The following is a 23,342-nucleotide window of genomic DNA, read 5'->3' as shown; positions in this document are numbered from 1 at the left end:
TGTGTCCTCTGCTCAAGGAACACAAAACCTATGGCTCTTTGATGGCCTTAATGGCAAACTACAACTATTAACAACAGGTACTTGTCCTTGTGTCTTTCTTTTTTTGTTTTTGTTTTTGTTTTTTTAAGTTTATTTACTTTGAGATAGAGTGGGGGAGGGGGCAGAGAGACTGAGAGAGAGAGAGAGAGAGAGAGAGAGAGAGAGAGAGAGAATCCCATGCAGGCTCTGTGCTGTCAGTGCAGAGCCTGACATGGGGCTCGATCTCACGAACTGTGAGATCATGACCTGATACAAAGTCAAGAGTCAGATACTCAACTGACTGAGCCACCCAGGTGCCCCTAACCCTGAGTCTTTCTGAAAGGGTTTGTGTCACAGGCTAGAGCACTTTCCATCTGTGGTCCATCTGCTTGAATCTCAATTCTGGTCCTTATAACCACATCAGCAGCAGGAAAAACTAATGCTGCTGAACAGAGAGAGACACAAAACTTATTATGCACATCACACACCTTAGATTCAAGTAGTGTAGTCCTTCCATTCACTCTACCCTGAATTTGTTAATGTATTCCATATTTCTGCCCCATTTTTGCTGTGTGTTTTTATTTTATTTTATTTTATTTTATTTTATTTTATTTTATTTTATTTATTTTTTTTTTTGCTGTGTGTTTTTAAATGATTTAATACTGTGTGACTCAAACATTTTAACTGGGTCCATCAGCCTTTCTGTCCTGCGTACTCTGGGCTAGTACTTTGAGGCTACAATTGCAGAAAGTCTGTTTCCCTTGACACTCAGATTATGCATATCAAAGTACTGTTTGGAAGAAACCTCAGAGGATCAAGAATTTTTTATCAAGCATTGCACTTCAGTATATAGTGTAAATATCAAAAGTTAAAATTCCATACAATTTATCACGTATACAAGGACTACTTGGAGTAAAAGAGGGTATTAAAAATAATTCGTTAAAATTAATCTCCCTCAGTGGTAAACCATAACAATCTAGGATGTAAGATCACTCTGAAGTTAAACTCTAGGCTAGGAGTCAGCCAACTTTTCTATAAAAGTTTATAAACAATAGAAAATATTCTAGGTTTTGTAGGACTTATGATCTCTGTCACAACTACTCAGCTCCACCTTTGTATGGTAAAAGCAGCCATAAATAACGCACAAACTAATGGGCTGGATGTGTTCCAATGAAATCGTTTACACAAACGGAAGCAGATTTGGCCCAAGGGTCAGAGTTTGCCAACCCGTAGTTTAGACAATTAAAGTAGAAACACTTCCCCAATAAAATGGTAAAATGGCAGAGTAAAAAGGTAGTGATGGGAGAGTTGGAATAGAGCATTAAAATATAACTTAATGTACGAATTAGGAGCTTAGAGTCACAGTAATTGTTCACTAACCTGTAACAGTGGCCACTGCATCCATCAATGTGCTGAGCTCAACCTTCCCGTTAGCTACAAGGAAAGCCAAAATAAGGTAATAAGGCCAGAGAGCCATATATAAACAGACAAAAAATAGGGTAAATTGGGAAATAAGAGATCGAAGTTCATTAGCTCCACTGCTTTATCTGACTCAACTATAAGGATATAAACCCTGGATTTAAAGAATTAACTCCACATTAGTTGAGGGAGAGTCTTTATCTCTTGGACGAAATGGAGTCTTGAATGTACCTCTTGAATTTGAAGGCTGCTCTCCATCTTACTGGCAGGGTGAAAGGTCCCAGTGACTTATTTGGCTGTGTAGCCATTTATCAGCTTTGGTTCAGCCACATTTGTCAGAGGAGTCTTTGGGGACCACCTTTCTTGTCTTCTTACCTTTTCCCAATTTGTCTTTCTCTAGTTTCTGTGTCTATCACAACTATCTTGGGATTTTTGATCACACAAATTGGTGACCTGTTTCTTCTATTAACACTACATATACTTGTGTGTAAAGATAGGTATGTATTTCTCTTTAACCCTAAAAGACGGGTAGATATTTCAGAGAGTCTCCAAACTGAAAGGACTTGTGGTAACATCATAACTAGTCACAAAGGGGATTCAACAGTTCACTGAAAGCTAATGGGTTAATAAAAATTCTATGGGGCGCCTGGGTGGCGCAGTCGGTTAAGTGTCCGACTTCAGCCAGGTCACGATCTCACGGTCCGTGAGTTCGAGCCCCGCGTCAGGCTCTGGGCTGATGGCTCAGAGCCTGGAGCCTGTTTCCGATTCTGTGTCTCCCTCTCTCTCTGCCTCTCCCCCGTTCATGCTCTGTCTCTCTCTGTCCCAAAAATAAATAAACGTTGAAAAAAAAAAATTCTACATGATGAGTTGAATGTGTAGACTTGCTCTCCTATGTCCTAAGGCTTCATGAAGTCCTTGTGTAACACTAGGAATTATTTTTTTTTTTAAAGGGTAACGAGTCATAAAAAAAAAAGCAATAAACTTTAGAAGAATATTATGCCTTATTGGGAATAACTTGGAATGAGGATGGTTCTGAGGGGGGGGTTCAAGAGAAGGCCAAGTTTGCACCCGTGTGCTGAGTATGAACAAGTATTCCCTTGTATGCCACTGAAATTGGCCAGGATGTTGCTGGTTGTTTCAAAATGAGTATAATTTCTGCCAAACCTTCTTTGGAAAGCAGAAAACTGCATGAGTGATGATTAGGCAATTGTCTTTTTGCTTTGATAACATTTATACCAATGATTTGGAGCCCTTTGGTTATGTACTGCTCAAATGAAGTGTTAGAAGGCCAGCCTATATTTGACGTTCCTCTTGAAGACTTTCTGTCACTTTGAATTATTTGTATTTTTCACTGTTTTTCATTTGTTTAGTCTAATTATTCCATCATTCCATTCATTCTTCAATATTTATTGCCTCTAAATATAAGATGATGTACGTATGGTTTCTACTTACAAGAAAATCACAGTTCATAAACAAAGAAGAGTGATATAAAGACACTCCCTTTTTATACAATATGCTAAGTGTATAATAATATATGTGTGAATAGGATGAATTTTAAACTAAGAGGAAGAGTAAATAAAGTGAATTCCATGGATCAGGGAGCTCTGGGAAAGGTAAACTTTGAGATTAATTTTATGGGCAAGAATTGGCTGGTGAAATATGCCTAAGTATTTTTGTTCTAGGAGTTGGAGAGTATGTGGAAAAGGACAATTGGATAATCAAATCAGATGCCATGGTATAAGCATTAAATAACAAAGAAGATCTGTATATTAATTGAAGAAAATTTTATGAATTATCTACTAAATTTCAGGCACCATATGAGGCACTAAAGATTAAAATATATTTAATAATAAATTTAATATAATTTCTGAACAAGTCAGTTTCTGGGGTGAGACGGACAAGTAAACATACTGTAATAGAGTAGTTGGGTTGACATACAGCAAATGATAAAATCAGGAGATGCTCCCGCTAAAATTCATCCATTTATAGCTACTGCTTTGCAACAGGGTGGAGAGCCGACTATATAAGAATCTTGCCTATATCCAATACTATGGTTCAGACACCTCAGTGTTATAGGGCAATGTGGAAGCAGGAAATAATGTAAGATAAAGCTAAAAGGAAAGCAAGGGTCAGATCACAGATGTATGAAATAGTCAGCACTCCTAATTGGTAGGACTTGGTATTCAATGAGATGTGGCACTAAGGAAAAGTTGCAGTGAAAAATACCAATTCGGTTTTTTTTTAATATTTATTTATTTTTTGAGAGAGAGAGAAAGAGAAAACGAACAATTGGGGGAGGGGCAGAGAGAGAGACACACACAGAATCTGAAGCAGGCTGTAGGCTCTGAGCTGTCAGCACAGAGCCCAGCACGGGACTCGAACTCGTGGACAGCGAGATCATGACCTAAACCAAAGTTGGAGGCTTAACCGACTGAGCCACCCAGGTGCCCTGAAAAATGTCAATTTTTAAATTTGTTTTACTAAGAACATGATGGTGCCACCAGCTGAGAAAGGGAATGTATAATTAGGAGATAGTTTGGGGTAGGTATTTTTAAATATAGTGAATTTAAGATCTGAGGCTTTGCTGAGCAAGAATGAATTTGGCAGATACAACCCAACAGGAATCTGGATGTGGTTTTACCCAACCCATATTTGGGGAGGAATTTGGGCTGCAGAAAAACATCTAGAAGTTTTCAGCATATAATGACACTTGGAAATAGGAGTGTGGATAACACTGTCCACTGAGAATTGTAACACGGAATTGTAAAAGTTAAAGTGATTAATGGGCTTAGGACACAACTATTTGAGGGATACTAATAATACGGAAATTAGTCATATTTTTCTTCCTTCCTTTCTATTCGCCAGCCTATGAGATTCATTTTGCTCCTTGTAAATTCATTACTGGATCAGAAAGTAGTTATAATAGTTCTGTGTGTGATGCCTGGAATCCAAAAGAGAAGAGGTTAAAGATATGGGGCTTATAGAAATGAAGAGAAGCCTAGTTTCTTCTCTAAGCTTTGCAAAAATGTCATTTTGATACTAGGTAAAACTAATTATGGACACACTCATGTACAAGTGCAGAAAGTCTCCTGTAAGATACAGTAGTATGTGAAACACGCACCGGTAAGTGGTAGATTTTCTGTCACATCTTCGTGTTCCCTTTGTGTGAGCTTGATTCCCAAGTTTTCCAGGACAGTGTCCAGGGTATTCACCTTAACTCTGCCTGCTTAGGAAACATACAGGAACGAAACATGAAAAAAAAATGAGTTTAAAATATTAGAAATATATTTGTGAATGCGAATTGTTATCTGAATATATATACTTTGTCATTATTACAATAAAAAACAAAAGAGAAAATGTACTTCTGTGATTATTACTTTTCTGTATGAACTCCCATTTAACATGTCTAAGAGCATTAAATAATCAACAGAAAAATCAGAATTAGTAATTCGTCCTTTAAACCTTGAATGGAAGCCTGTATTATAAACAGCTCATGAAGGGATAGGCTACGTGATTTGATTATAACCAATATTAGAGAGAATAGGAATGAGCTTTGATGATAGGACCTCACTAATTTATTAACTAACTAATATTAAAACAGAGTGACGATCATAAGGTAACCTTAAAAACAAGCAGAATCTTAGCACTTTTTTAGATAAAATCAATCATTTTAAAGTGAACACCTCAGTGGAATTTGGTACATATTCACAATGTTGTACAAATATCACTTCCAGTTCCAAAACATTTTCATCATCCCCAAAGGAGAGCCCATACATATTAAGTAGTCACTCCCCACTCCCCTCTCCACCCAGCCCCCCACAACCCTAACCTACTTTTTGTTTCTATGGATGTGCCTTCAATCTTCCTTCATAACAAGCTTTCCTTACACAACTCCCTAAAAATTCGGTAATTCTTTTCTTCATAATTTGCTGTGTATGATTAGGTTTTTGGGGTTGTGAGTATGGATTCCTAGCAAGATGGATTGAGACATGATAGCGTAAAATATTACGATGACGAAAGTAACTAAGTAACTGGGGTGCCTAGGTGGCTCGGTCGGTTAAGCATCCGACTCTTGATTTCAGCTCGGGTCGTGATCTCAGCGACGGGGAGTTCAAGCCCTGCGTCCGGCTCTGCACTGTCAGTGCAGGGCCTGCTTGGGATTCCCCTTCTCTCTCTCTCTCTCTGCACTCCCCCACTTACCATCTTTCTCTCTCAAAGTAAATAAACAAACTTAAAATGAAAGAAAGTAACTAAGTGATCTATACATAGGAAGCTAGACAGGACGCTGTCTAAATGATAAATGTGAACCTTGAAGATTTCAGATGTCTCTGCCTTTCTTATCAGGCTTTTAACCTACCCTGAGTGGATTTCACCCCATCCAGCATTGCATTCTGAAATACGTTTCCAGCAGCTATAGGAAAAGGAACAATTCATGTCAGAAGGGAAATGGTATGAACATCCACTTACTTATAACTTCAGTAAAACAACTGTAACTGAGTGGGACATGTGTTCTGTCTCAGTATTAAATTTAAAAAGAAGTTATGGAAAAGAAAACTGTCTCAGTGTGACAAATATATATATTTTCTGGCAAGTAGGAGACTGACAGCTGAGGGAAACACTATTCTGTTGAAACAATCACACCTTTCCTTTTTCTGTTCACTTCCCCTTTTATTTCTTTTCCTCGTCCCCTCCAGTTTCCTTCCTTTTCTTCCTGAGGATATAGGCTGATCAACTACCTGACACTCAGATGGCAAAGCTATGGCTGAAGGGTTTGGTAAACTGCAGACTAAATCCAAATGACAATGCCTTTTCCTAATCAATTTCAGGATTTGTCAGAAAGCCCTCGACAGGTAAAAATTTTAAATTGTTCACACGGGCCACAAAACCAAGTTCCCTAGAAAGTCTTTGTGGCTTCTGTATAGCTCACCATCAATTGGCAGAGTTTCCTGCAGCTTTTTAAGCTCCTCAGCTGTGAGCTCGATCCCCATGCTTCCCAGAACTTTCTCCAGATCACTGACATGAACCTTTTTTCCTTTGAAAATACAAGAACATTAATGTCTGAGAATAATCATTCCATGAAATGGTGAAAAATTCATTCTCATTATAATGCATCCCCCCCCCATTTGAGGAAATGGAAGGGGACAATGAGACACGTCTACACAGAATTATGGGGAAGTCACATAATAGAACATAACCCCTTAGTGTTTACAAAAGGAAGGTCTTTTATTTCTGGGAACAAGTCTGCCCTGCTGAGAACAAATTTGTTTTATAATTGGCCAGCAAATTAAGATACTAGATGAAAATAGTATAAATTCAGCTATCATTTATTGTATTTATTCTTGTCTCTGAATAATGTGACTTTTTTCTTCATAATGACAATAATTTGATCCTGTCAGGGCTTTACAATGTAACTGGAATAAGTGTACAATGCACAATATAATGATTCCACAACTCTAGACCTTAATCGGTGCTCATGATAACAAATGAACTCTTAATCCCATCAATTTATTTCACTCATCCCCTCCCCCACCTCCCTTCTGGCAACAATGTGGTCTCTATAGTTCAGAGTCTAGTTTTTTTTTGGTTTGTGTTTCTGTTTTTTTTTTTTTTTGTTTGTTTGTTTTTTAAATTTTTTTTAATGTTTATTCATTTGTGAGAGAGAGAGAGAGAGAGAGAGAGAGAAATACAGAGCGTGAGTGGGGGAGGGGCAGAGAAAGAGAGGGAGACACAGAAGCTGAAGCAGCTCCAGGCTCAGAGCTGTCAGCACAGAGCCCAATGAGGGGCTCAAATTCATGAACCATGAGATCGTGACCTGAGTCGAAGTCGGATGCTTAATTGACTGAGCCACCCGGGCACCCCATTCCTTTGTTTCTTAAATTCCACATGAGTGAAATCAAACGGTATTTGTCTTTTTCTGGCTGATTTATTTCACTTAACATTGTATCCTCTAGATCTACTTAAAAGTAATTTCTTATTGAAAGATTGAGCGACATTGGCAAAAACAGCTGAGCAGTGAGTGGGTTGCTTCATGAAACTATCCTTCCACCGGAACACAATGAGTGAGAAAGAACTATCAGAATCAACTTCCTTAGAACTCTGGAAAATAGTCAAAGTTTGGTACCTCAACCAAGTGAAAGCAGAATTGAGAAAAAGGTGACTTATAGTAAGAGAGCTTTGTGGCATTTTGACCCCCTTCCCCAAACTGTTTTTGATCATCCATCCCTGTGAGCAAAATATTTTCCAGGACAAAAGTGACAGTCTCTTATTTACCTGTAAAAGGTTTCATTCCATCCATGTGCGTTCTCATTTCAACCTTCCCATGAACTGTAAGAAAATGTAAATCAAATACATAGTGGCATTCACTGAGAAATGCAAAACAGGAAGCACAATGGCATTCATTGGCTACTTTTTATCCCCCACCTACCCCAAGGAGCACAAAAGGACATGGAAAATAATCACTCTGCTTGTTATAAAGGTGCCCGTTTTAACAACTGCTTTCATCCATTGTCATATGGCAAAACGCTAAAGGTGTGAGATTCAAAAGTCACCTCTTTTCATCAGACTTTGTTTTTAGCTTTACACTTTGGAAAACCAAAGATGATTTGGGCCACGCCAGGGAAAACAAAATTTAAAACTGGGATCTTATTCACCACTGTTTTAACGGGACTTTTGAAATGATCTCTTTCTTTACTGAGATTCTAATTACTATTTCCTTTCATGTTCACTGACCCAGGCAGACCAGTTTACTCTTGATTTGCATGACGTACGATTTGCTTGAGGGCAATATTCATTTTGAGCTTAACTTCCCAACTCTAATGATTTGCATAGTTTTCGTAGTAGACATAGTAGACAAATTGAATTTCATACAAATTAATATTTAAAAAGACATTAATATGGTAAAGAACAGAAATATCTCACGAATAGATGATTTTTGAGATCTATATTTTGCCAAGAAAGAAAAACGACCTAAAAAACTGTCACTGTTGGTAAGTTACTTGAAAAATTCCTGATTTTAGATTGTAAGTAATAAATTACAGTATACAGTATCTAAAAACCCCTATACCATGGAAAATTTACAAATGAAGGTCCTGGATAACTCAAAAAGATTTACTGAAGTATTAGAAGTACGCAGTGACTCTTAGCAGAAGCTGTGTGACACTTACATGTACACAATAACAAGTATTAGAACAGTGAGCAGGATAAATATACATTTATTCATTGGTTGCTAAATCTAGGCTAAACGAGAATCTTCCTTGTTTTTCTTCTGGATCTTTTGAGGCAGAACATTCCAAAAGTTATTTCTGTAGTAAAACCAATTAGTGAGGTCAGGAAAGCATGAAGATATGTGTCAGTTTTACGGGGCCACCGGAAATTCTCAGAAACAAAGATGATAACACCTATTTGGTGTAAAATTCGCTATTTAACTTGGGTCCCATTTCAACTGAATCTTGCCCTCTCCAGTAAATTCATATCTCCGTCCTGACAGACACAGTATGAGAAAAGCTTTGCCCTAAATGGGGTCTTTCTGTCCCAAATGATATAATTGGGGCTCTATGCTTGAGCCTTAATCTTTCACAAAACTTCTTTTTAAGCTCAATACTGATGGTAACTCTTCAGATGAGCAGATCACCAATAAGCAATAACTTAAAAATTTTAACTCTGGGGGTGCCTGGGTGGCTCGGTCGGTTAAGCATCCGACTTCAGTTCAGGTCGTAATCTCACGGTTCATGAGTTCAAGCCTGCATCAAGCTTGCTGCTGTCAGCACAGAGCCCACTTTGGATCCTCTGTCCACCCCCCTCTTTGTCCCAGCCCCCGCTTACGCTCTCTTTGTGTCTTTCAAAATAAATAAATTAACTTAAAAAAAATTCTAACTCTGATTTAAAGAAAAAAGGATTAATCATTCCACATGTCCATTTTATTTCATGTGTACTTTTTAATCTCACAATGATTTTCATTATGTTGGTTGATCTGAAATTATTATTTTAAAATAAGGAACAGAAATCATTGGCAATACCAGAGGATAGTTTCAAATAATTGCTATATTTCCACCCATAATTCTGCTTTTTTTAGCAATATGAAAAAAAATTCCACCATAATCTCAAATAGACAAAAAATAGTTTTCTATTATGAAAGCTGATTGTTCCATATCTAGTCTCATTCACGGATACACCATTGCAAGCAAAGAAAACAAGACAGTGAAGACCACTTGCATGGTCCTTCTAGTACACTACCAGAGGTAAAAATTAGAGAATAAATCAAATGAATTAACAAAAATATTTTTAAGGGTACACTGCTTATCTTACACAATGACGTGAATAAATGCACCTTAATAAGATGAGCAAGTATTGATTCATCTAAGGTTATATGATAGTTAAGGCATGTTCCAGACAGATACTTCTTAGCCCTACTATAACGTTCTCAGGCTGATATTTAACATTTGCTTATTTAGCTTGAGAATTCTTTTAGCCCCAATTCAGAATGTACTAAACTTGAGACTTTGTCTCTAGCCCATCAAGGGAGATTAGAGCTTTGGGAACAGTCAGTCCTTGGACCATGGAATCCAGCTCAGAATGATGGGATGTAAGCAGAGGCATAGGTGGGGCCGCTGAGCATTCAGACATTCCACACATTCAGGCCTGAGTGGTTACTGTTCCTTTTCCCCTCAAGGGTATCTGGAAAACTTGGTCCTATTCTTTTGGTGCAGGAAATAGGTCCTACACTTCATATTCCTCCTTTATCATGCTTTTTTTTTCTTTTAAGAGAGAGAGAGTGAGCGCGCGTGTGCACGAGAGAGACAGAGAGAGAGAGAGAGAGAGAGAAAGAGAGACAGAGAGAGAGAGACAGTCCAAAGCAGGCCACACTCTGCACAGAGTTGGATGCAGGGCTCGATCCCACATCCCTGGGACCATGACCTGGGCCGAAATCAAGAGTTGGACGCTCAACAGACTGAATCACCCAAACGCCCCTATTCTGCCTTTCTACGTGTCCTTGAAAATGGTGAGGCAAAGACAGAAATGCTATTTTAATAACCTCCCACTTAGGGGTACCTGGCTGGCTCAGGTGGTAAAGCATGCAACTCTTGATCTCAGGTTGTGAACTGAGCTCGACACTGGGCCTAGAGCTTACTTAAAAGAAATTAAAAATAATTTCCCACTTCGGGCTCTGCTCTCTTTTCTCTATAATTTTTAAAAATTTTTTCTGTGTTAAAGTTTCTTCTATTTAATGCACCCCACTCCCTTCCCTCCACAGCAGTGTCTCTCTCTAATTTTGTTCAGTTCTAATAGCGGCCTTGGCCTTGGCCATACTCCAAGTGGAAATGAAGTTACTGAAAATGCCAAGGGGCAAAACATGTTTACTTCCAGTCTGAGTCATCTTTCATGTTTTCCGTCTTCTTAATGCCAAAGTAGAGTTTTCAGAGATTCTTTTATAGAAGCTCAGATTAACCGATTCAAACGTATCTTCAATACTCACCGTCGGCTGGTAGGTCACGTGTCAGATCATTAATTTCCTCTTCTGAAAGGTTCATCCCCATAGTTTGCAAAGGAGAATCCATTTTATCGACATCAATAATCTCTCCTTGTGAAAAAGTAAAGAATACGGGGAAAACTCACTGATTCCAAAATGTGACCACTCGCATTACTCATAGTGCATTAATGATTATCAGTCTCATGGGGAAAACAAGATTTAATATAGTCTATTCACATATATCAAGGGGGTCAATAAGGATGTTAGAATTCGAATAGAAATCTTCCAGGTGAATGAGCAATTTTCAAATCTTTCACAGCAAGTGGTAAAATCAAACTGTGGCTGACAATGAGGGTTTTTGTTTTTTTTTTTCCTGAACTCCCAGATTAGATGCCTCAACTCCTGACAAAAATCGATCATCAAGTTCTGTTTCCATTTATGTGGAGGACGATGTTATTCAGACCAACCTTCCTCTGGAAACTGAAATCTTGGATAAAATGTAAAAAGCATCTCCTCAAAAGTGCTAAAGAGCTGATAAGAGAGTACGTTACTAGTGCAAAGCCTCATCAAAAGTAGGAACCTAGGGAGGTAAGCAGAGCCCTGGTACTGCTTCTGTTCTAAATATACTTGCTCCATCTGGATTTGAACTGTCATGTTGATGACCTCATGGAGTGTGGGTGATTCTGTCCAAGTGCCCAGCAGAAGCAAAGGCAAGTATTCCTTGGGAACATGCTTCCATCCTCACCCTCAAAGGTTTCTTTCTATAATTTTCCAAGGAAAATAGCTCACACTCAAAAGAATCAAACACAGAGCGAAACAAGCTACTTGAGAGAGAATAAGCAGAAATAACAGGCAGCAGCAACATGCTCATAAAAACTTTAGATTTAGAAGTTATCAGGCACAATGAGAAAAAATGAAATCTGGCCTTTTGTAGCAACGTGGATGGAACTGGAGAGTGTGATGCTAAGTGAAATAAGCCATACAGAGAAAGACAGATACCATATGGTTTCACTCTTATGTGGATCCTGAGAAACTTAACAGGAACCCATGGGGGAGGGGAAGGAAAAAAAAAAAAAAAAAAAGAGGTTAGAGTGGGAGAGAGCCAAAGCATAAGAGACTGTTGAGAACTGAGAACAAACTAAGGGTTGATGGCGGGTGGGAGGGAGGAGAGGGTGGGTGATGGGTATTGAGGAGGGCACCTTTTGGGATGAGCACTGGGTGTTGTATGGAAGCCAATTTGACAATAAATTTCATATATAAATAAAAAATAAATAAATAAATAAATAAATAAAGAAGTTATCAGTCACAAGTTACAAAACTATTGTGCTTCCTATGTGTAAAGCAATGGAAAACAAGCTAAAAGTATCTGCATCTGCAGGAGATAGGAAACAATACAAAATGACCCAGGATAGCCGAAAAAGAGAAAAAAATGCTTAGAAATGAAAAGAAGGGGGAAAGAGGAGGAAGGAGGGAGGAAGGAAACAAGACAGCTGTATGGGAACATGAAGGGGACCTTGAACCACATGGAACTCATCCTCTACCCACTAGTGAATCTAGGGCTGCGGGAAAGTCCTTTGGGACAATCCTTGGTTTAGTGCCAAGTAGCGGTGGTGTGTCTTTCCCGAGCTTCCTAGTGGGCAGCTCACGGTGTCTATGGGGCACTCTTACTGGTGCACACCGTGCATATGGCATTGTCTGCACCCACGGAGGCCGGAGCTACAGCCAAGTGGGTACATCACCACGTGGTTAAATCTTGACTCACAATAACGCGGATCTGTATTGAATGTGGAAGATTTCGATGTTAAAGTTGAAAGGGTAGTCAGTATTTCTATACCACAGAAAACAAGAAATAAGGGTGCATGATATGCTTTCATATTTCTTCATTATGTTGGGATTTAAACTTGGCACAACAGTAAACACGTACATGTGATAAGTCCTCTCATAATACAAGTGGTTTTCAAACCCTAACAAATCAATCTTCTCACCAGGAAATATGTTACACAGCAAATGGAAAATGAAAGAAAAAAAAAAAAAAAACAAGACAAATACACTCCTACTAAAAGTCACACAAAAAAGATGTTTCTATAAAGAACAGCCAGAACTGGGCGGGGTGGACAAGGGAGCGTGTGTGTGTGCGTGTGTGTGTGTGCGTACAAGGGCTGAGGAGTGAGGGGTTAGGTCTACTCATATCAAAAGACTATAAAGCTGTTATACTCAACACAATTTAGAGCATGAATAAGCAGACCAATAGAACAGAATGGAAATTCTCAAAATAGACAAGTGCACATAGAAATCAAGTATATAGTTAGGATGGCATCTCAAATTCAAGGATGTGGTGACAGACTTTTAAATAAATGATTTGGGACACCTGTAGAGCCGTTTTCAAAAAGATAAACTAGATTTGTATTTCCCGATGGAATGCAATGTGAAATAAACAGTATTACTTATGAAGTATTCTTGTCAAAAAATGTTGAAGATGAAAATAATTAAGCCATCAGAGCTGACTCCTGGTTTATGAGGAATACGGACAACAGAGAAACGAGAGATGAGAAAACAGACAAAAACGGGTAAATTTAGTAGATGGGAAATTTTTCTTTTTTTAGTATATAGAAATGCTACCAGACGATCGGCAACCCAGTTTCTAAAAAAAAAATCAGTGCCTAAAAAGAAAAGACAAAGAAGGTAGAGGAATAGCTGTAGAGTACGTGAGATTTAAGTGTCATAATAGATGCAGTGTGTAAAGCTTGTTGGGTTCTTTATTTGAATAAGCTCACTGTAAAAAATATTTTAAAGAAGGGAAATTTAAAAATAAACTGTATAATGGTATTGCAGTCATGTAAAAAAATCCATACTTTTTAAAAAAAAATTTTTTTTTTTAACGTTTTATTTATTTTTGGGACAGAGAGAGACAGAGCATGAACGGGGGAGGGGCAGAGAGAGAGGGAGACACAGAATCGGAAACAGGCTCCAGGCTCTGAGCCATCAGCCCAGAGCCCGACGCGGGGCTCGAACTCACGGACCGCGAGATCGTGACCTGAGCTGAAGTCGGACGCTTAACCGACTGCGCCACCCAGGCGCCCAAAAAAATCCATACTTTTAAGAAGATGTGTACTGAAGTATATAAGGACTAAATGAAAATTTGCTTTGAAATAAATAAGAGGGGCGCCTGGGTGGCTCAGTCGGTTGAGCATTGGACTTCGGCTCAGGTCGGGATCTCGCGGTTTGTGAATTCGAGCCCCGCGTCAGGCTCTGTGCTGACAGCTCAGAGCCTGGAGCCTACTTTGGATTCTGTGTCTCCTTCTCTCTGCTTCTTCCCCGTTCATGCTCTGTCTCTGTCTGTCTCTCAAAAATGAATTAAATAAATAAATAAGAAGCAAGTGAGATGAATCTTCATAACTGTTGAATCTAGGTTCATTCTATTATTCTTTATTCCTTATCATTCATTATATTATTCTTCCTACTTTGTATATATTTGGAAATGCTCATTAGAGCCAAAAGGCAGAAAGAACCCAGATGCCCATCAAAGGATGAGTGAATAAACACAACATATACACATACAACAGAATGTGTTATTAGGCAACAAAAAGGAATGAAATTGTATACGCATGTTCACAGAACATATTCACCATCACTAAAATGTGGAAGCAACTCGAGTATCCACTGATGGATGAATGAATATATATACCTATAGTAGAATATTATTCAGTCTTAAGAAGGAAGGAAATTTTGACATATGTTACAACCTGGATGAAACATGAGGACAGTAGGGTAAGTAACATAAACGAGTCACGGAAATAGACACTGCATGATTCCACTTATATAAGGTATTTAGATTAGTCAAAACCATACAGACAGAAAGTAGAAGGGTGGCTGTCAGGGGCTCGTGGCAGGGGAGAATGGGAAGTGTTTTTGTTTTTGTTTTTGTTTTTAACGGTTATTTACTTTTGAGACAGAGAGAGACAAGGCATGAACGGGGGAGGGGCAGAGAGAGAGGGAGACACAGAATCGGAAACAGGCTCCAGGCTCTGAGCCGTCAGCACAGCGCCCGACGCGGGGCTCGAACTCACGGACCGTGAGATCGTGACCTGAGCCGAAGTCGGACGCCTAACTGACCAAGCCACCCAGGCGCCCCTAATGGATACAGAGTTTTAATTTTACAAAATGAAAAGAATTCTGGAGACGGATGGTGGTAGTCATTGCACAAAAAATGTGAAGGTGCTTAATAACACTGAACTGGACACTTAAAAATGGTTAAGGTAGTAAACTTTATGTTATGTGCATCTTACCACCATAAATAAATTGGAAAAAAGGAAGAATGGAATACTGATACGTGCTACAATATAGATGAACCTGAAACCGTCATACTAAGTGAAAGAAGCTAATCATAAAGACTACATACTATCCCGCTTATATGAAATGTCCAGAATAGGTAAATCTATAGGGACAGAAAATAGATTAGTAAGTTGCCTAGGGCTCGTAGGGTGGTGGGGAGAGAATAAAAGGGTGATAGCTAAAGGATATAGGGTTTCGTTTTGGGGTGTTCTGGGTATTCACAGAGTCCTTTGATAAAGCTACTAACTATAATGAAATTGTAATTAGTCCCAATAAAGTAAATGATAACCCAAAAAGGGACATTCGGTGCCTCAGACTAGAAGGACATGGGGGTAGAATGGGGAGACGACAAAGAAGAAATTGGAAGAAAATAAGGGAAGTTTCGGTCTCGATCTCTGCATTGTCTATGAAACCATCTTTCTACCATGTCACTGAGACTTGAACAGACTGCAACAGATTACAAGGTTCCTTGAGCGGAGCACCTGGGTGGCTCAGTTGGTTAAGTGTCTGACTCTTGATCTCAGCTCAGGTCATGATCTCATGGTTCGTGGAATTCAGTCCTGCGTTGGGCTCTGTGCTGACAATGCAGAGCCTGCTTGGGATTCTCTCTCTCTCTCCTCGCTCTCTGACCCTCCCCCACTCTCTCTGTCTCTCAAAAATAAACTTTAAAAAGAAAGAAAAGTCCTATAAAACTTACAACACACAATATTTGAGTGGGAAAATTGATCTGAAGACATAAATCTGAGTATTTTGAGGATATAGGGATGATGGGGGAAAGGAAGTTTTTTCAGAGAGTGTTAAATGAAATAATGAACTACAAACAGAACTTCATTCTGCTCCCTGGAGTTTATAAAAATGAAGAAATAGGACTTTTACATTAGGAATTAATCCCTCCTTAAGATCTGCAAATATCTTCTGAGTGCTTTAGAAATTCTGGTATGCGTGTTCACAAGCGCTAACTCCCTTCAAAGACACAGTTATTTCTAAAATCCTCACCATTAAGTAGCAGGTTTTCGGTCAGCTTTTTCTGTTCCTTTTCTGGGAGCTTAATCCTCATTTCCCCCAGAATGCTGTCCAAATTACCCACATTACCCTTCCCACCTTAGGAACGCAATAGGGATGGGAAATAAGAAAAATGGAATGTTTCTACAATATTAAAAATGCATTCGTTTCTGTGTATTATTAACTTAATTAGCCCGTGCTAAGGATATGAAAAAAGAGAGAAAGTGTAATTTATGTCTTCATAGTATCATTTAACATTTTAAATAGGAGTACCAAGACTCATTTGACTTTTCTAATTATCTGGAAAAATTTAATAGGATGGGTAAAACTAGAACCTGTCGCCTTTCACCTTATCTTGGGACAACTTGAGACAGCAAAAGGTGCCTAAGGTATATTTTAGCACCTTAGGGCTATTAGACCACAGATCTCATTGCTACAGACAAGAACAGGAGCCATTCTCATTTTCCTGAACTCCCAGGTCACTTCCACTGAACCATTGCCAGTACTTCACTTCAATGTCTGCGGTATAGACCTAGATTTGATTTTCCAATTTAAGATGCTTTTTCATCTTACTTCCATGCTCCCTATCCCTCTGACTCTTCTCTGGCCTTTTGTGGCCTGTGGAAACCTCAGCATTACTTATGATTCACAGTGAAAGAAGTTGTTGATATAATAAACTTAATATAAGTTTTTAGGATAGCATTCATTTCTATTTAGAGATGTGTTCTGTGAGTTTTTAAAATGTCTTCTTAGTGCCAAATTAGTGGCTTTCGAGAGTCTTTCCATCACTTCCTAAGCCCAAGATTTCCCAAGTGGTTCAATGCTATATTAAATGCGCAGCATTAATTTGTAGATTCTGTCTCATATTTTTAGGTTCCTTTTCTGTAAGATTCAACCTCATGTTTTCCAGAACAGTGATTGTTGTTATATCAACATGATTGTTGATATCAATCATCCTCACCCCTAGGAAACTGAAAGAAATAACACCAAAATGTAGTCACTCTTAAATGTGACCAAAACTATTAATTCGTGGATAATATATAGTTACAAGTTCTAGCACAAAAAACATAGCTAACTACATTGTTCAAATATTTAAAATATGTTCAATAATAGAGTTAGAATAAAATATCTTCCTTTGGTCAGTCCATAGAGCAGAAAGCTTTAAAGGTAATCGGTGAGCTACTCAGTGAAATACACTAGTGGGGATAACAAATTTCATCCTTCCATCCAATAAGCATGATTTTTTTGTGGATGATACCCAGAGAAAAATATCTTTTTCTGAGTAAATTTCTTTAACCATTACTAATTTTTTTGTTTATTAATCACTTTTCAGACTAGACTTATTTTCTTCTTTGCCACAAATTATAAACTTTTCAATAAGTTATGGAACTCTATCCCCCAGGATAGAACATACATTGTCTGCAAAAGTATGGGCGGATTAAAAGAAGCATAAATATGCTATCAAAATATCTGAAAAGTGGCAAGTATCAAAATTTAACATCTTATGTATATTTTCATCTTTAAAGGCCTTCATTGCACAGCAAAGGAAACCATCAACAAAACAAAAAGGCAACTACTGAATGGGAGAAGGTGTTTGCAAATGATATATCCAGTAAGGGGTTAAAATCCAAAATATGCAAAGAACTCATACGACTGAACACCGAAAAATGACAAATAATCCAATTTAAAAATGGGCAGAGCACATGAATAGACTTTTCCAAAGAAGACATGTAGATGGCCCACAGACACATGAAAAGATGCTCAGCATCACTAATCATCAGGAAAATGCAAATCAAAACCCAATGAGATATCACTTCACACCAATCAGAATGGGTAGTATCAAAAAGATAAATAATAAGTCCTGGTGAAGGTGAGGAGAAAAGGGAGCCCTTGTGCACTATTGGTGGGAATGTAAATTGGTGCAGCCACTCTGGAAAATAGGAAGGAGGTTCCTCCAAAAACTAAAAATAGAAGTACCATATGGTCTAGTAATTCCACTTCTGGGTATTTACAAGAAAAAAATGGAAACGCTAATTTGGCAAGATACTATGCCGTTTTGTTTGCTGCAGCATTACTTACAATAGCCAAGACGGGGAAGCAACCTAGGTGTCCATTAACCGATGAATGGATAAAGAAGAGGTGGTACACATACACATAACGGAATACTACTCGGCCGTAAAAAAGAATGAAATCTTGCCATTAATGACAACATGGATGGACCTGGAGGCTATTATGATAAATGACGTAAGTGAGACAGAGAAATACAAATATCATATGATTTTGCTTACTTGTGGAATCTAAAAAGTATAACAAACAAACAACAGACTCATAAATAGAGAGAACAGGTGGTTGCCAAAGTAGAGGTGGGTGGGGGATTAGGTGAAATAGAAGATTAAGAGGTGCAAACTTCTAGTTATAAAGAAAATAAGTCAGAGGGATGAAAAGTATAGCATAGGGAACAGAGTCGATAATGTAATAACTATGACAACAGAAGGCAACTACACTTACCATGGTGTTTCATAATGTGTGTAATTGTTGAATCGCTATGTTGTCCACACGAAACTAATGTTATATGTCAGTTATCCTTTTAGAATAAATTAATGAAAAAGGCCTCTGTGCCAACCATCAGCCTATCCTGATAGATGTATCAGCTTTAAGAAGCATACAAATCAAAATCTCACCAAAATTCGTTATTAAGCAACAGAGAAGCCATCATTTCACAAAGTCAGACTTTACCTTTCCATACAGTACAAATATACTCTCAATGATTTTTAAAAATATATGAAACGGAGAAAATAAGGCCACTCTTCATTCACTGGCACCTAAGGCACTTATTGCTGGCCCTCTAACAGGCAGAACCCCTCCCATCCATTTATTCTTTGTAATTTCTCATTTATTTCCATTTCATACTTTTCAATGCCTTCCTTTTCCTCTTCTCATTTTAAAATTTCAGAATCACAGTGTATTCAAGAATAATAGCCAGGATTTCTCAACCATGGTCGCAGGATTTCTGACTAAAGCCACCTCATTCCCAACTAAGAATGAGAGGACCCCGTAGGTATGTCTTCGTAAGAGAAAACAGTCATTACCTTGTAAAAGATTTTTTTGGACAATCTTTTTCACTTAGATATGAAATAGAATTGTTAGAGAAATTCTCACCATCGACTGGCAGATTGTTCACCAACTCTCCCTGTTTCTTATCTTTGAGTTCTATCCCCATGTTTCCTGGAACTTTTTTCATGTCATTGACCTCAACCTCTCCTTCAAAGCAAAAGAAGGGAGACTTCTGGTATTACTGTGAATGATGTCGTGATTCCACACAATTAAAAAAAAAAAATTGCCTTTGTAGCATTACAGCTAACTGCTGAATGAAAAGAGACCCAGCCTAAAAAATAGGCCTTTGGGCCTACAGAGGTTTCTTGTTATTTCTAGTATAATCTCTGAATGATAGGCAGGGCAACAGAGCATGCGATTATGAGTATAAACTTCGCAGTGCATTAGAATGATACAGATTGCTGATCTAAATAGTTTTCTCAGCACTTTTATTGCTTTGAGATCGCCTCTAACTTTACCAAAACTTTCCTTCACTTTTTACTGTGTTAAACTGGAATTTAGCTTTCCGCCATAAAAGAAGGTATGCTAATTATTGGCAGAGATTTCAGATAATGACTTGGGAAACAACAAAGAGCGCTGAAGTTTTATTGCTAAAAGTTCTGATAATCTATTATCTAACTGTAGGCATTTATACATAAACATTTTTATAAGATGTGTAAGACAGATTTTAAAAGTCCATGCAATCATGATGTGGAAAGAGCATTATATTGTAATTTAGTGGAAAGAATTTGGTTCTTAGATTTCTAGTAGCATCTTACTCTTAGTTGTTATTCTATTACCTGTTTTGGCTTTTATTCCATCCATTCCATCCATTAAGATACCAACATCAAAGTTCCCATTAGCTGTTAAAAAAAAAAAAAAGACTTAGTTGGGATCCAGAAAATGATAGATAGAGCTTTAGAATGAAAACATAAAGTACCCATACTGTAAAAAAGCTTAAGGCAGAGTCCAGTATTTCCACTATTTTATTTGAGTCCATTTTTAATTTTTAATTTCAGGCTTTCTGGGGTTCAATTTGTATTTGCAAAATGGACTCGGAGTCTAGGAAAAACATTTTATGATGCCACACTAGTTCATAAACTCTACAGGACAGTTCATGCTCTCTGTGTTCATCTTTGTTCTGGCAGGGACAAGACTCATGCAGGTACCAAGAGTAAAAGAAGTAAAGGCCATAATTCTCATCTCTTGTCTTTTACTAACATACTTTCTCCTCTTCTTTCTTAATCACTGCGTCCATTTCAGTATGGCTGCTGACTAATTATTACTCTACCACTGCAGTAATTGCTATTAGTTCTTTATGACTCCAAATAATTATTATTTTTTCTTATTCTTTTCTGCTCTTTTCAGTTTATCTCTTGATTCATCTTTCCATACTCATGAATTATTCATTTATTAATTCATACATAAAGGGAGACAGATATAAAGCCTCACTCCAAGGAACCACCAAACAGACCAAATAATGACAGTTCTTAGGCAATAAGGCTTTGAAAGAGCTCCAGTTCCCCTCTGCTCCCTCCAGTGGTTTCCAGGCTACTAGCTTTCACTGCAAATAGAAAATGTTATTTTTCAAGGCTATTACGGAGCTGTAAGACAGAGGATGGGAATAGGGCAAATTAAAATATCACAAAGCTCACTATTCTTACTGAGATTCAGTCTTTTTTCTCTTAAATCCTCCCAGATTGCAGCAAACCTTTGGTTAATTTCCAGTTCTGAAAATGTTAATTTTGACCATTTTTGCCAGTTTGCTCATTGCTCTTATGGAGGAGAGAGTTTTTCGGTGGTTCCTATTCTGCCTTTTATCTGACATCCCCAAGTGAGTTTCTGAAGCTAAAAATAACCTCTGGCAATTGTTGATAGTCCCACTTAGTTATTTTTTTCCAGATGTCCCAGGGAAACTTAAAAGCATAAAGAAAATAAGCAAATAAAAAACTAACTACATGTTTTTCATTGGTACACAGTAGTACTTGAAAATTAAGGAATGATTCAATAAAAATATCTTTTGGGGAAAAAAAAAACTCACCCTATCAGAAGGGTATAAAACCCATGGCAAAGACATAACTAAATAGTATATGAATCATGTGAAAAAAAATATTTTTTCAGGTAAGAGGCAGTATTCAGTAAAATGTTTCTAGGTGATATTGCTTGACCTCAGTGGATTGTGCTCAGCTAAATATATTCTTTTTTGGTTTATTTAAAGTGGGGATTACTTTGTGATGCATCACACTTCAATCCTAATATTTTATTTAATACATACAATACTGACCTTGAATCGTGAAGTCTGGTCCAAGGATATGATGATCCATGCCTATATAGAAGTGGCAAAAATGTCATTCATATTGGCTGAAACCAAAGCCCTTGTTCCTGTGAAAACTACTAACCTGACTGAGGCCCCAGCAACATTCTCAGCCTCTACTAGAATACTAAGAATTGTGATACACTAGACATTAAGTTCCTTGGGTCAAGGACTATGTCTGTATTTCGTGGTCATTGTATTTCTGGCACTGAGCAGAATACATGCTATATAGTGCTCAGTAAATATTTGTTAAATAAACGAATAAGTATCAACTTTAGATTAATATATTGAGAGAAAAAATAATTCTTATTTCAGCTACATAAGTCCTATAAAAAATGTCAGCTGCAAAACCCAAATTTTCATGAAGGCATAATGATATCTAAATCACTCACCATCAACTGGTACATCTGAAGCATCTGAAGCAACTCGTACATCATTAAGTTCCTCAGCTGTAAGTCTGATTGCCATGTTTTCAAGAATAGAGTCAAGGTCATGGTCATCATCTTGCAACCCAACAAAAGAGAAAGATACGAGGATATTAAAATAAAAATCAAAATATAATATAAATTCCTAATGTATGGTGGTATCAATTTCATCATAAAAAAAAGAGGCTAAGGACATTTAAATTTTTAAAGAGAAATACTAATGGACTAAAATTATCTATTCATTTATACCCAAAATATCCCACACTGAAGATAAGCTTACATAACACAATACATCAGAATAAGGCTGAGACACCACTCGGGTTAATTTTAGCAGCAAAAACTGCAAATATAATAGTTATTTTTTATATAAACATTTATACAAGGAGATTCAGTTTGGTCACTGTATTTCAAGATATACTATCTTAAATTTTTATAGCTGGGCCTAAATTTTATTATTTCCACATCAAAAATCTAGGTAAACCTAAATATTTAGAACACCTTTTAAAAACAAGACAGAAAATTATTTAATCAGTAGGAACATATGTGTGTATTAAAACTAATCATGGAAATATATATGAGAATGGCAGGGGGCAATATTTAATAAGAAAAAAAGCAAAACACAAGAGTCTCAATCTGACATCTTTATTTGAATCTCACTCACCTTTTACATCTTCTGCACGATTCAGCAAACTAGTCTTATATATTTTTCTACTAGCTGTAGCTGCAAGAAACACATAATTTAGGTCATAGAGAAAATATCTAGACATGCTAAAACAATATCAAATATCCAAGTTCAGAAATATACAGCATAAAATAATTTGCTCCTAAAATTTACCTAGTATCTTCTAGAAATAATAAAACAAAAAATGTAAACGAAATTCTTAATATGGTAAATCAATTCTTTAGCACCTGAGACAATTATTAATATTTGCCAGGCCAAAGCAAAAACACTTCCTTATGTTGTGTTTTTTCTGAGTCCACATTTTTCCCCCTCTACTAGTAAGGATAGTTCTACATCTCTCCTCGTCCTCCTCCTTTGTCCTAGAGGTCTTAACCCAAGGCATCTCAATGGAAGGAAAAATAACTATCAATATTCCTTAGTCCAGATGGCAAGACTGATGATTGATGAGCCTCTTGATTTTGACATATTTTTAAATGGCAATTTATGTATTCCTAAATATGAAAAATAATTATCTTTAGAATTATGGATATTTTTAACTCTAACTTCTAAGTGATCTAGAATAAACATGGAGATTTGGATTATACAAAATTT

The 23,342-nt window shown here is 37.4% G+C and overlaps 1 protein-coding gene across 1 annotated transcript in view; it reads right to left on the bottom strand.

Moving 5' to 3' along the window:
• The window catches only part of LOC147571123 (uncharacterized), a 35,032-nt gene extending 12,888 nt beyond the window's left edge, over positions 1-22,144 (bottom strand). The window contains exons 1-8 of the mRNA XM_086696613.1: positions 22,037-22,144; positions 21,615-21,656; positions 10,910-11,014; positions 7,708-7,761; positions 6,365-6,469; positions 5,795-5,848; positions 4,559-4,660; positions 1,399-1,452 (exon numbers count right to left, since the gene is read on the bottom strand). Of these exons, the coding sequence (XP_086552739.1) occupies positions 1,399-1,452; positions 4,559-4,660; positions 5,795-5,848; positions 6,365-6,469; positions 7,708-7,761; positions 10,910-11,014; positions 21,615-21,656; positions 22,037-22,112 (592 nt within the window). The 5' untranslated portion in view covers positions 22,113-22,144. The remainder of the gene's footprint in view (positions 1-1,398; positions 1,453-4,558; positions 4,661-5,794; positions 5,849-6,364; positions 6,470-7,707; positions 7,762-10,909; positions 11,015-21,614; positions 21,657-22,036) is intronic.
• Positions 22,145-23,342: the final 1,198 nt, after the last annotated feature.

This window comes from Puma concolor, unplaced genomic scaffold, assembly GCF_028749965.1.
Source record: "Puma concolor isolate L17-30 unplaced genomic scaffold, mPumCon1.1.hap2 unalloc_scaffold_57, whole genome shotgun sequence".
Lineage (NCBI taxonomy): Eukaryota > Metazoa > Chordata > Mammalia > Carnivora > Felidae > Puma > Puma concolor.
Note: the sequence above shows the minus strand (reverse complement) of the source record. Positions and strands in the feature narration are given on the sequence as shown.